This window comes from Pleurodeles waltl, chromosome 2_1, assembly GCF_031143425.1.
Source record: "Pleurodeles waltl isolate 20211129_DDA chromosome 2_1, aPleWal1.hap1.20221129, whole genome shotgun sequence".
Lineage (NCBI taxonomy): Eukaryota > Metazoa > Chordata > Amphibia > Caudata > Salamandridae > Pleurodeles > Pleurodeles waltl.
In genome coordinates, this window is record NC_090438.1 from 425,940,435 (window position 1) to 425,954,217 (window position 13,783).

Below are 13,783 nucleotides of genomic sequence, written 5' to 3' on the forward strand. Positions count from 1 at the left end.
CTCTTCGATAGGACAAAATTAAGTTACCATATTACATTTAATATGTGATAACTATTTTTCAGGTAACTTCTGTGCTGATAAAAAGTAATAAAGCTCACTTTGTGTATGATTTTGTTTTTGCACCTGCCTACCTGTTATGTGTGCCAAGTGAGAAGTTGACTCCTTTAAAGAGCACATTCTCTGCATGTCACCAGCGTTTTCCATTTGTGGTCCCATTAAAAGACTTAGGGACTGATGCCCACCATATCAGTTGGGGGCTTTGCCTCCTCTACCCTGCCAAATTTTAAAGTACTTGTCCAGGAGATGGCTCCCAGCAGATGAAGCCATTAATTGATGTTCCTGCCTGTGGCTTCTATCTGGCGGGTGCGAACCCAGAAAAGTAAATCTGAAGATAGTCTAGAGATAGTAACCTCTCTTCCAAATGTGGCAGGGTGGCCATCACTCTGAACCGGTTGCACCATGGGCAATGAACGACTAAGTCAAAGGTGTTTACAGGCAGAAACTTCTGCAGTGCTAACTCTGCAATTTGCCACATCTACGTAGGATGGAGCAACAGTGACCTTGCGTACCAGATGAACTTTGACTTTTACAGTGGTTCACTCACTCTTGGTTAGAGTAGTTTTAAAATTATTTTATCAGTTCTAAATATGAATATTATCAAACATTGGGCAATATTTATGCTTTAAAGTTTGCATCTATGGATAGATTTGTCAACAATATGGAGTTTAATGATAGCGTCAAATCTCATATAGAACATTGCATGTAACAATCCATAATGCATTGTCCCCACCCTAAATACTATAGGATGGTTGGCTTACATTTTTATCTTGCTTTCTACTGTTGGTATTTACCTGATATATGTTTACAGTTCTTTACATATCCCATTATCTGGGCCTAATGTCGTTTGCCACTTAACTTGCATAATGATTGGTGTTTTTGTTACACATCAGCACGTTACAAATTGAGCTCGGCCATGCTACCTAACGAAGAGTTCTATGTCCCCGAGAGTGTTTCTGCTTGCTTTATAGGTAGCTGAAGTGAAAATTGTGCTTAATATTTAGGAGAAGTTAGAAAACATTTGAAAGAAAAGCATCAGATCCTGATTTCTAAGGAGATGACGTTTTGGTTCACCTAGGCAGTGTGTGCAGCAGTATGTTCATCACAGTAAAGAGTGTTCCCATGCTGTCACACAGTGGTGCCCTGGCCTTCAGTGGCAGCAGAGACATGCTGCAAAAATAGCTGCTCAGAAAGCATCTCTTCCCCTTCGCTGCCAGAAGACCAGCTCTGGGAAGTCAGGCCACGAGGGGGCGGTTGAAGCCACTCCAGCACGCAGTAAGAAGCTAAAAAGTGCATTTTCTGTCCCCAGAATGGCAGCAGAAGTGTTTCTACTGTTACAACGGCCGCTTTTGGCCCCTTTGCAAAAAAAATGTGCAAATTTACCTAGAGTCAATAAAACTTGGAAAGTTCTGAGTTACTTCTTATAACAGCCTCGCACACTTTCCCTCTACTTATGAGAGGCTGTTGGGCACATCTGAGTATATTAGGCAAAGTTTTTATCATTTGTTTTACTTTTCTCGTGCCAATGAACTCCTGACGTCCGATAAAGTATATGGACATGCCGTCCGGGACAAAATAGATCACAATGCATTCCTTCGAGGAATTTAAAAGAACGGCATAGTAAAATTCTCATTTAAAGTTAAAACTGAAGGTTTGGTGGTATTGTACTGGCACTGTTTATCTCAATTTAAAACATGATAAAATCTAATTTGTTCAGTAGAGTTCATGATTAAGAACATACTTTAAACATACAGCTGTCATATTGATAATGGATAAAATGTACACTTTTCATAGATTTATGTTGAAACATACATACCTTAAAGAGCATTTTACCAAATGAGCCTCAAGCTTGCATGGTTTTAATGATGAAGGCTTTTTTCGCAAACGACTTTTTACGGCATGGGTCTCATTTTTGAGTGAGTTAGCTGGACCCTTGCAGTGTTTGCAAACAAACTTCGCATCTTGAAATGAAAATTCGTATGGTGTAAACAATTTTACTGGCGCTGCAGGCAACTTTTATGCCTCCCTTTTCTCTTTAGTGTAAACCTAATTCAGCTGCTGGAACTCCAGGAAAATGCTTAAAACGCATCTTTTCTGCCTCTATCTTAAGTATTTCATAGCATTAAAGTTACTGCTGTACCCCTACTTGCAAGTCTGACATAACTCACTGTGTATGGAGTATTTTTGGAAATGGTAAATGTAATCCAGTTTTTAAAATTGCATACATTTTATATACGTTTTTATATGTTCTGCATACGTGGAGGTCGCAAATGTCTCATGTAAAGTGTGCTGATGTCTCCTCTGTGCACTATAGGACCCTGCTGAATAATTAAATTACAAATAAAGTACAAATTCGTCATTTTCTTTTTTTCTTGCTAATGGTGACGTTTCGCAGGGGTCTGTCAGATGAGTGGCCACGGAATCCCATTCAAAAGTTGCGCTCATCCACTCAGTTTCAGCTTCTCATAGGCAGTGTGTAAGAAGGCAGAACTTCTCAGCAAATTAATTTAAAGTGGAAAGAAAGGCTGCCTCCATGATAAGTGGAAAGCAGCGCACATTTCTTGCCATATCCTTAGTGCCATCGAGTATTCAGTACCTACACTATGTACCCACGGGCTCAGGCATGCACGTGTACATTTGTTTTTCATGAATACCATTCACACCTGTTTCTTTACCCTGGCATTAGTACGTTTGTTACTCAAGTACTTTAGTTTGGGATCAGATATCAGCTAAAGCTATAATTCTTTTAAGACACTTGTCTTTGTCAACCTCGCCTTCAATATTGAGGATGCCAGTATATTTCAGCATAGTACAATTTTTGATGTGCAGCTTCGTAATTCCATGCGTACATGCTGTATATCAATTGGAAGGATTTCGCAGCAAGGGTAATTAACAATGTAATAAACCACCAAAGGTGTTATATTTTAATTAAAGTCACAGCAAAGCTAATATAATTGACAGGATAGTGCTGCTAGACTAGAAATGAGGACACTTGATCGGAGTTAGGGCATATTTCTTACCTTACATACGTATGCCATATGGTTCAACTTCAACGTATGTAAATGACCTAGAATACACGTGGTAATCAATAATATATTTAACTGTATTTACTCCCAATTGAAGAACTATGGTTTTGCGAAGAACTATGTGTTTGGGAAGAACTATGGCTTTGTGTAGCTGTTCACAAAATGCAGTCTGTCTACTCAGCCAAAGAAGTGTGCACAGCAACATACTACTGCTGATTCCAATCCAGAATGTATTTACGACTCCACTCTAACACACAAGCTTGCTCAATAGAATAAGCAAGCTCTTAAAAAGGAGCAGATTTTGCATTTTTTAGAGCAAAACAGAGCATTACCCAAAGATGTTGGGTTGTTCTAGGGAGAGGAAGAAGTACAGCGCCGTATTTATTAAAAATCGCCTCCTGCTGCTCACTACACCTATGCTAGTGCACAGACTGCCGTACGAGCACTGCACAAATAGCCTGCTTAGTGCTGCACACCACCTTTTCATCACGGTGCAGAGCTTTGTGTGTGCTGTTTAGCATAGGATTTGTACACGAAGTACAGCCTTCCAGTATAAAATCCTGTGCTTAGACACATTCCTAAATATTCCCCTCAAATTGGATGCCTGCTTGTTCCGTACTACACTGAAAAATCAACAGCTTTTCGCAGATATTCTACATACAAAATTCAAATGGTCACATGTCAGCGAATCTCCCGCCTTGGTATTGAACCGTCCCTTCAAAATTATAAACCAACCGGAATCCAGCAAAACTAATCAACTAGAAACGTATCACTTCATTTTGATTCCATGGAAAAACATTAGGATGGGCTGTCACAACATATAGGTCATTGTACAGTTGCACAATCCATCCCATAATACCTCTTAGTCTTAATGTACTTGTGCAACACCAAGTCAGTCTGTTCATGATACCCCCCAAACTTGGATTGTGGAAGGGTCTATGCCTAACTGGTTCCCCTCCTCCATTTCCAGCTCCATGAAACTACCCAAGTAAATTCCTCATTATCACCTCTGGTGTCAAACATGGAGTTCCCAGTGAGGCATTGTGTAGTGACTAGGGTTCGGCATAGATTCAGCTTGCAATTTCAGGCCTGACCTATAAAGATGTTGCTGCCATACATGTGGTTTATGCTTGTACTACTCCTGGGCTACTCCCAAATTACACTAGTAAACCAGGAATAATCTTACTTAATATTTGCTCTTGAAATTCAATGGCAAATCAGAGTCCTATAGGTGTAAGTCACATCAAACGCTTAGTGAACCAGGCCCTATAATTGTATACTACTAAAGTAGTAACAAGCTCAAAGATGTAACGTGATTATTTCTCTCATACAGTTCTGTTTGCCTCTGACAACCTTCAAGTTTTAAATTCGAACCTAGTTCGTCTGTCAGTTGTGTGTTAGTGGTGTGGATCCTGCTGGAAAAAGGACTGTTGGGTGACTGTAAGAATCAACTCCAAAACGATGCTTAAGATTTTAAATTCTACAGATGCAAAATGAAAAGATACACATTCCAGAAGAGTACCTGCGGAAATATGCATAGAGAACAGCTAAATCTAGGGCATATTATGTAAAAAGAAATGATTAATGAAAAGAGGAAAAAAAATGATGTAAATAATTTGTATCTGAGGACATGTCCACCTTTAGCTACTTCACTGGCATGGAGTAAAGAGACAGGAAATCGGATTATCACCATTTAATATAATTCCCTCCAATCATGGAACTGGAGAACATCCAGCCCAGAGCAAAATGGCAGCACACATCATAGACGGTCACAGGGGCGTAATACAGTATCATAACCAAAATCTAAGAACCCACCTTCTCAAGCTCATAATGCTGAATGCTGTTGGTTCCAACATCAGGGTCGTTAGCAGAAGGGACTGAATAGCGGGAATTTATGGCTGTGTTCTCAGGAATAGAGATGTTGATGACAGTCGAGGGGAAAAGAGGAGCATTGTCATTAATGTCTTCAATCAGGAAGCGGATCTTGACAAGTCGGAATACTTCATCTGGCAAAACTGCCACTTCCACCTCATAAAAGCACTGGTTTTCTGTGAAGATGCCAGAGCACAGCTTCTCTCTGTCTATTCGGTTTGCAGTTGTAAATATTTCACCAGTGTTCTCCTCTACTCGTATTAGAGGAACATCCCCAGTTTTATAAACCAGTTTAAATTCAAGGGGTGCTGAGAGGGGCACATCTGGATCTAGGGTCAGGTCGAGGTCTTTGAGCAAGTTTCCAATCAAGACATTTATTGGTAGTTCTTCCCGAACAATATAATTCTTCTCCTGGGCACCAGACTGAAATACTATGCAGGCCAACAAGACTGCCAAAATGTATGTTCCAGACAGCAAGTCCATCTCCAGAATGGCCAATGAGTTCTTGCCAAGAGCAGCAGAGTGAAAGCTGTAAAATAAAGAAAATACATACTTTTACTAAGCGATGTCGTAAGGTATGCTAAAGTAAAATTGTCCATTTCTGAACATTTTCAACAAAATTCTGGAGATACAAAGCGGCTGCCTAAACATGCTTTAAAACTGGATTTTGCCTGCATTAACTCAGATTATATATTTGACATCCAATGTAGCACCTATTCTTCCATAGCAGAGCCATTAACCATACCGAACATAGAAGGAGCCTCATTTATAAGGAACTGGCTCATTGGCTCTGATGCGCCAGTTTCCTTGCGTCACCCTGTACCCACCAAATGACACCATGGTAGCGCTGTATTTATAATACAGTGCACCCTAGTGCTTGTTAGCCAAAGCGCATCAACGTTTTGTCGCAGTTGTGGAGCTTTGCTGGACTAGCATAAAAAAATGTTGACGGTAGTCCAGCAAAGCTTGGGGAGGCCCATTGAAGAGAGCCGAGCGTCGCCGCTTTATAGTCTGCCCTGGTTGTCATTGAGCCTTCATCTTAAATATTCACATAACCGATTTAAATTGAGCAGCATTTCAATAAAACATTAAGTTGAACTTAGTGTACATGACATTTCAGACAAACAATATCTGAAAGTTATGTCATTAAATAACTCTGTCACGCCACCAATTCAAGGTCATTTTTTATGCCGCAGGATATCATAATTTATTTTCGGAAACTATGGAATATTTGTATTTACTCTAGATCTGCGGTTCTACATTATTATAAAACATCTTCTACACATTAAGCACTCTACGGAGTATAGAAATTTGTAAAAAATAAAAATAAAAGGCTATTTGCAAGGTGTAACATAATATGCTCCTTTTGTGACATTTCAATATGCAAAAACAATTGACATGTCCCGGACTATACATATGAAGCAGCGCTTGTATCGACCACGACGTGGCAGGTGCAAGGAGGCAAGCTCATTCAATGCATACATTTTTACGATGCAGAACCCTGTCTAAGAAGATTTGTGCAAAAACCATAAACGTGTTTACAAATAAGACGATGAGCTCTTAGACATATTTTAATCGAGACCTGACCCACAGTGGCGCAAAGTTTTACCAAACATATCGACGCTCCTTGCCAATTTAGCCACACAAGCTGTTTAGAGTTCTGTACATGTTTAAAATACAAAAGTGCATTTTCGGTTTTTTTCAAGGCAAGGAAAGCCATCTGATGCCACCATTCAGACATAAACTACGATTTTTCAGAAACGTGCTGAAGAAGATAATATGTACTCAATTCACTGGAAATCATTTTTAAGCAAACGTAGAAAATTAACAGAATTATTAGACACAAAAAACACATTTTTCTGATTTTTTGGGAAATAATAATGGTTATGAATATAAAAGTACCCTCAATATTCGAAATATTTTGTTGAATGAGCAATTAATAAAGTTGTCACTGTAGTAGAGCTTTCAGTTACAATTTTCTTTCGTGTTACGAATGTAGGAGAAAATGCGTTTGTGTTAAGCATTTGTGTAAGCTGGATTTTAGGTACAAAATGGCGCATTAAGAGGCAGTATACAGAACTCCTGTCCTTGCTTGAATGTCTTTGAACAAGATTTCCAACATCCAGACTTGAAAAGCTATCAGAAGTCATACTGTGAAAGAATAATGGAAGCTACTTCGCAAAATACAGGCTTCATTTTGTTTCTTATTACAAAATTTCACTTCTTCAGTCCATTTGTTTGATCATTACACCAGCATCCCATTTTGTCACAACTAGTCATTCAGGTTGGAATTAAAACGAGCTGCATGCAAATGCCCTGCTAAATTGATGATGACCATACATTTTTTGCTGATGCCAGACCAAGAATTAATTCACTGGAGTACAACTTTATCACGATCTCTGAAGTAAATATTTTGCAAGCAGATATGACTGATTGTACCCATGCATCAGCACAGAATTCTGAAACATGAATCTGATTGATTTATTTCGTGTTATTATTATTTCATCCTGGGCAGGCCTATTTTCACTTGCAACATTTTGTCTTTTGCAAATATGGATAATTAGAATGCAAGTAAGGATACACAAGACGTAATGAATTTCTTATTAATCATTGCTTCGCCCCTTGGTCATAGAAATGTTAGGCTGAACAAAACAGAAACTCTAAACGTTGTTGACTACTGGCTATGACGGTAATGAGAAATAAATCTCCCAACCGTGATTTTGGGCCACAGGAGGAGATCGCAAATATTGAAGGGATTAGGAAATTAACAGCTGATAACTCCAAACAGCATGTGACCAACTGTGTTAACAGCACGTCTGTCCCATGCAGTCAGTATATACTGTGCAGATATTCTCATTTTACCTATCTGCTATCATGCTCCTGAACAGTGCTTTAATTCTATGTAGAAGGAAGGCTTCGAATGTGAACCAATAAAGTTAGATAACTTTCATCTTCTAAGCATACAGACTGTCTGGGAGAATGTCATCATTCCATAAAAAATGGTTAGAGATTCAAACTCGAAAGTCGATGCTGCTCTTCACCAAACCACACAATTAACTAATTTTGCCGGACATAGTCATCTAGTTAAGAGCCTATCGCTTTTTCTTCCTACTAATGACCAACAAAAGATTGAATGCTAACTTAGCAAGTATGGATGTTTATCTAGAAATCCAGCCTATAAAGTCTATTTACTGATCATTTTATAGACTCTCTTAGCATCTTCAACAATTCTAAAGTATTTGGTCTTAAGTCTGCAAAAGAGCTGCAGCAGATAAATGTTTTTTGCACTTACTAGATCTTTTCACTCCCATGACCCCTTAGCCACCGCTTTCCTTCCCTGGTTGATTTACTGAAGCTTGATTCAAAGAATTAACTGCCTTACAAATTTAAAGGTATCCATTGCATTTTAACTTTATTAGCAACTTAATCTGAATTTGATTCCATGTGGTGTACATCAGCATTGACTGCCTTATAATATTGAATGCTAAAATTGTAGTCACAAAATAGTACTAGACAGCAAAATGTAACCCATATGGTAATGCACGTTTAAGCCACTAATATTTATTTTCTACCTAAACATTGTAATTTCCTCTAGATGACTTATATTCAAGTGATGAAAAACACGTTTACACATATTGCTTTGGATATTTGGGAAACAAGTATGCCACAAAAACCAAAGAGTTTTGTTTTTACTTCCATTTTAAGAGCAGTGCAAAGCTCAAATAAATCCCAGTCATCACCAGGCTTGTTTATAATCTGCCTCTTTTTGTGAAAGCCATACAATGAGTAGTTTTAGATAAGCTGCAGGAATACATATATCAGGCTGGGGTTTACAGTGTTATCCTAGCTGCTATTAGGGAAGGCTTCAAACCTTTTTCCAGAAGCCTGAAACTGTAGACACCATGCTGAATTATCATATGTGAGAGTACATGTTTCTTACTGACATAGGTGTTAGTCAGCTCTCTGTGATGAAAACCGTGGCTTCAACAGCCTCTCCAGCTCTTCAGGGTAGCTTGTTCAGTCAGACACACCATTGGGAGTTTTTGTGAAGGGTGAGACTAACTACTAATAGTTGGTGCACTATATAAGTGACAGCAATAGCCATAATAATGCCGTAAAATAAAGTTATTGCAATGAAGATGTAAATTTCATCCAGAGTTATTACCTAGTTAAAAACACAATTCACTTACATTTAGAACACTTTTAAGCACACGAAAAATTATGTACAAAGTACAAAGCAAACAGAACCTCATGAAATCAAGCAACATAAAAAGAAAATTGAGTAACAACAGTAAGTATATGGTTGCAAGATTACATAGCCATACTAGATTAAAAAAATACTGCATGATGTCATTGTGCTGTTTACATTTTCAAGTGTGTGTAATTATATGTTTTGCAATCCTCTTTTATAGGACACAACTACCTTAGTTATTAAATAGGAGGGAATGTATTACCACTCTTTCATGCAAAATCTACAACTCCCATTCTACTGTTCATGATTAATAATGGGCTACAAACAGCACAGTGGGGGTCATATATTCTGGCAGGAACAGTGGGAGGTCATACATTTTGGCAGGAGTATCACTAGTCCAAGAACGTTGTTCTTTGTTTCCTATAAGAAGGAATTGCAGTAATTATATCTCTACATACTTGATTAAGAATGACAAATGTTATCCCATAAGGGAGGATCTGACTAGGAATCTGCAACCAGAGGTTATGACTCTACAGTATTGCTCACAATAAAAATGCAATGTGTGTGTGCTTTGAGAGAAAAACACAGTTATAAACGTGAGCAAGTCAGAACAGTTTGTTATCACAATCAGTAGATTAATATTTTAATTTGAATACACTGTGCTGCTAGTTCATAGTCATTGCTGAAAGCTAGTGTTTTTACTGTTTGTTGTACTGAAGATTTCTTATAGTTTTGGGTTCTATTAGGGTAATATTAAAGTATTTTTATTTTAAATATTTACCAGATCGAAATACCAATTTTGAATAGGCAGTAGTGTCACTTCAATCTTAATTTAGCTCCTATAGAAAAAGGACAATAAGTAACATTTCACTAACAGTTTACACGTTTGTGTTGGAGATAAATTCTAAAACTGTGTGCTATTGATTCATAAAGGCTATTGGACATATCAGTTCTTCATTGATTGTTCAATGGCTAGGTACCCAACTTCACTCATAACCCTTCACCAAAATGTGTGCCTTTATTAAGCTGTCCACCATTTCTCAGAATTTACAATTCTGATCTAACTGTCTGGCATTCAAATCAGGGGAATCCTAAGTCGATGAAGAGAGCCTACAATGAGTGTGAAATTCAATTATCACACAACTGTGCCTACTCCACAAGTCACTTAGGGGCATATTTATGACTTTTGTGGTGCAGGGCAGCGCAGCAAGTCACCTTGCTGCGCTGCCCTGCGTTACAGGGATAGGGCAGGAATGTGCTGTATTTATCCCATATAGTGCATTCCTGTCCCTCTCCCCTGTGCTGGAGACATTTTATCAGCCTAGCATCAACACAGGCGCCCGTTGTCCATAATGCAAGGGTGCCTGTGCTGTAGGCAGGACTGTTTTGATGCAGGAAGGGGCTTCTTTCTGCACAAAAACAATCATGAGAGACTTTGCTCTCTTTCAATCTGTGCTGCAGAATGCACCCACATAGAAAGAGGAAAAAACTAGGAGAAATAAAGATATTTCTCCCCGTTATGCCTCTCTTGGTGAGGTGTATCTTTTTGGCACATTCCCAGGTTTGCCGTTTTTGGTAATGCATTGCAGTGATTTGTGCTGCGTTGCATTACTCCAGAGTTTTGAAGCCATTCAAAACCACGCAAAGTGGCTTTACGTGGCCTCAAAAATCTAACTTAAGGTTTGTGTCGCTCTTGCAGCTCGTTGCTTGGTGTAAGAGCACCTAAACAGGGTCATAAATATGGCTCTAAGTTATGAGCGCATCCTGTTCGTGGTCTGGTTGGATCCCTACTTTGTTGCTGTGCATTTCTTCTCCCTGCAATGGCTTAGACAGTTACAGAATGGCAGTTTGAGCAGAAGCTGTACATATTGGTGGAAGCAGCTAACCTTTTTTAACGTAGTAGCCAGGGATACAGGGGGTTTGCCATAACATTACAGCCGTGGGAAGGGGTCCAAAACAACCCTAAGCGCTCGATCCATCACCCGTCAAATCTCAGAAGTGGTTGCCTCTAAATGACATCCGCAGTAGGAGTCATGCATGCCAATTTGCACAGTTCTTGATGCATTTGCCCTTTAGTGACAGCGGATAGGCTAGAAGGGACTGTTCAGGCAGAAGGATTCACTATTTGTTTATGATGATGACTTGTTTAATCACTAAACAATTCTCTGCAGTGGATGAAATGCCTTCGTGGCTAGAAGAACATGTATAATTTACAACATTTTGCAGCTTCCACAAAGCATTACGACTAAAAAAGATTTGTCTGCAATGTGCATGCTACTGTAATTTATGAAAATCATACGTTGGCTTATTTTCATAAACACAATTAATGTGCTACATTTAGGCTAAATGCTTACAAAATGTGAATCAATATTTCTTCTAGTTGACCTTCTATATAATTAATCGTTGCTACAATTCTTAGAAAATATTGAACGTATTCATATCTAGAGTGCGTGATTAAAGCCTTTGGTCTGAAAACAGAATGGAGACAATAATTGCTAAAATATTGAATTTCTAGGACAGCACCTCCACATAAAAATGTTTGAATGCTCTTGATTACAAGACTGCCTCTGTGGTTCAATATTATAAAAAATTAACAGCAATTTTGTAACCAAATAAAAAAGAATTCATATTCTGACCTTTTGAAGAAAAACACGGGGTGAGAATAATTGACCACATTTACTTCATATGAAACGGAGTTATTTTAAATTTCGATTGCATAATTAATCATAAAACCAGCTTAAGCCTTTGATGACGCAGAAACAAAGGTTTTACATTTATTAGTGCATAAACGTAGTGCCGCAATAATCAAGTGTGACTTTAACCGAACTAATAAAGATTGTACGGGGACAAATGTGCCCTCAGAGTAGTTCGCCAACATTTATAAGCGTGCTTTATATAACGTAATGTATTAGAATTGTACTAATCTGACATAACCGTAAACGTGTGCAATGATTTGCTTGTTTGAAATGTTTTAACTTAGCATAACTTTAGTGGAGGCTTCGGCCTAGTTGCCTTGTCTCACGATTTAGATGCTCGTGTTTTTCTAATGTGCTAATAAAACGTGTATTCTTGCTTGAAGCTGTACTTTTCCAGTGAGATCGGTTCACATGCTTATCTTTAAGGTTTCGTGCCAGCCTGGCATCTTCTTCTTTGCTCCAAGGTCAATCTGCAGGTGCAGACAATGGAAGCTCTGAAAGTGAGTTAATTGGTAAAATATGTTGCAACTTACGTTCCCGACTCCAAGGATAATGTATGCCTAGGTAGAAGCTTGTGAATTGTTGTTTTTGATTGGACAAATTGAAGCCAACCTATGAACCCTCCAATGGAAGACCCTACTGGATTTGAACTGTTGTTTATTTAAACCTGGTGCACAAGAAGAAAGCAGCCATTACCCATTGCACCCATTGAGGACATTAGACATTGCAGACATTGCAGACATTATGGCCCATCTTGCCGACCTCTTCTACGATGCCAATTGATGTTCGACGCCATTTCGAATGAGACTTTGATGCTTTCTCTAATCGAGAGAAAGAGACTTTAAGTAATTCTCGCCCTAGAGACTTTAACTTCGATTTGCCCCTTTACATAAAGTAGTAGTTTTGACCTTTTATCTTGCCGCTGTGAGGCAATTGCCCCGTCCACCCTGCCCCTTTGCCCGGTCCACCCTGCCCCTTTGCCCCGTCCCATGCTGATCGAAACCGGTACCTGTGAGACGAAGACTTCCTTGAATGCTGATTGAATTTGGTAAATATGAAAGGAAAATGTACAATTGCATTGTGTTTCTTTTTAGGTAACCAACTGCTGATTTTTGGTAAGAGCCTTAGTTAGGAGTTTTCCAAATTAATGTTGCTAAAATGTTTTTGCATGAAGTCCCACATGCAGATGCTAATTTGAGGTTAGATGAGAATTCATTTGTTGCACGATGCAATTTGAGACCTTGTTATGCTGACTAATGTATGCAATTAGCCTATTACAGATTATAGTTTTAGTGGTTTGCGTTGCTATCATCGAATGCATTGTTATTCAAATGCTGCATAGATTGCATCTTTTTCGCCGTTATGGACAGCTATTAATGTTCATTTACATATATCATTTGGTGTTGAGACACATTTATATCGTGCTAGCTTTGTTAATATAGGGAAATAAATTCATTAACTTTGAATAAACATGGTGTGGTTATTCATGGCCGGAAGGTCATGGTTCGCCGAAATGTTTTCTGGATTAATTGTGAAGTGTTATGTTGATCAGGGCATTGCTTATGTTCGTTATTGATTATTGATTTGATTAAATTGATTACTCTCGGGTGAAGAGAGCCCCACTTGGTCAAAAGATTCATCGACCCAAGAGCGTCCAAATACAGGTAATTTATTAAGACGGAACGCTCTATCAGTAGATGGTAGCAGAGGACGGTTACGCCCTTTGGGACCTCACTCGAGAGGTAACGGTTTCGCCCTTTGGAACCCCGCTCGAGAGGTAACGGTTACGCCCTTTGGGACCTCACTCGAGAGGTAACGGTTTCGCCCTTTGGGACCCCACTCGAGAGGTATACGGTGTTGAATTAGATTTTTCTTGGGTAAAACAGATTGAGAGAATGATGATGCCCTAAGTCCCCCGCGACTTTCCCGGGATCTCGGAG

The 13,783-nt window shown here is 38.9% G+C and overlaps 1 protein-coding gene across 3 annotated transcripts in view; it reads right to left on the reverse strand.

Moving 5' to 3' along the window:
- Positions 1-13,783, reverse strand: part of LOC138265434 (protocadherin-11 X-linked-like) — a 570,450-nt gene that overhangs the window by 364,329 nt on the left and 192,338 nt on the right. For all 3 annotated transcript variants that reach the window (XM_069213145.1, XM_069213137.1, XM_069213155.1), the window contains exon 2: positions 4,899-5,484. In XM_069213145.1, the coding sequence (XP_069069246.1) occupies positions 4,899-5,438 (540 nt within the window). In that variant the 5' untranslated portion in view covers positions 5,439-5,484. The remainder of the gene's footprint in view (positions 1-4,898; positions 5,485-13,783) is intronic.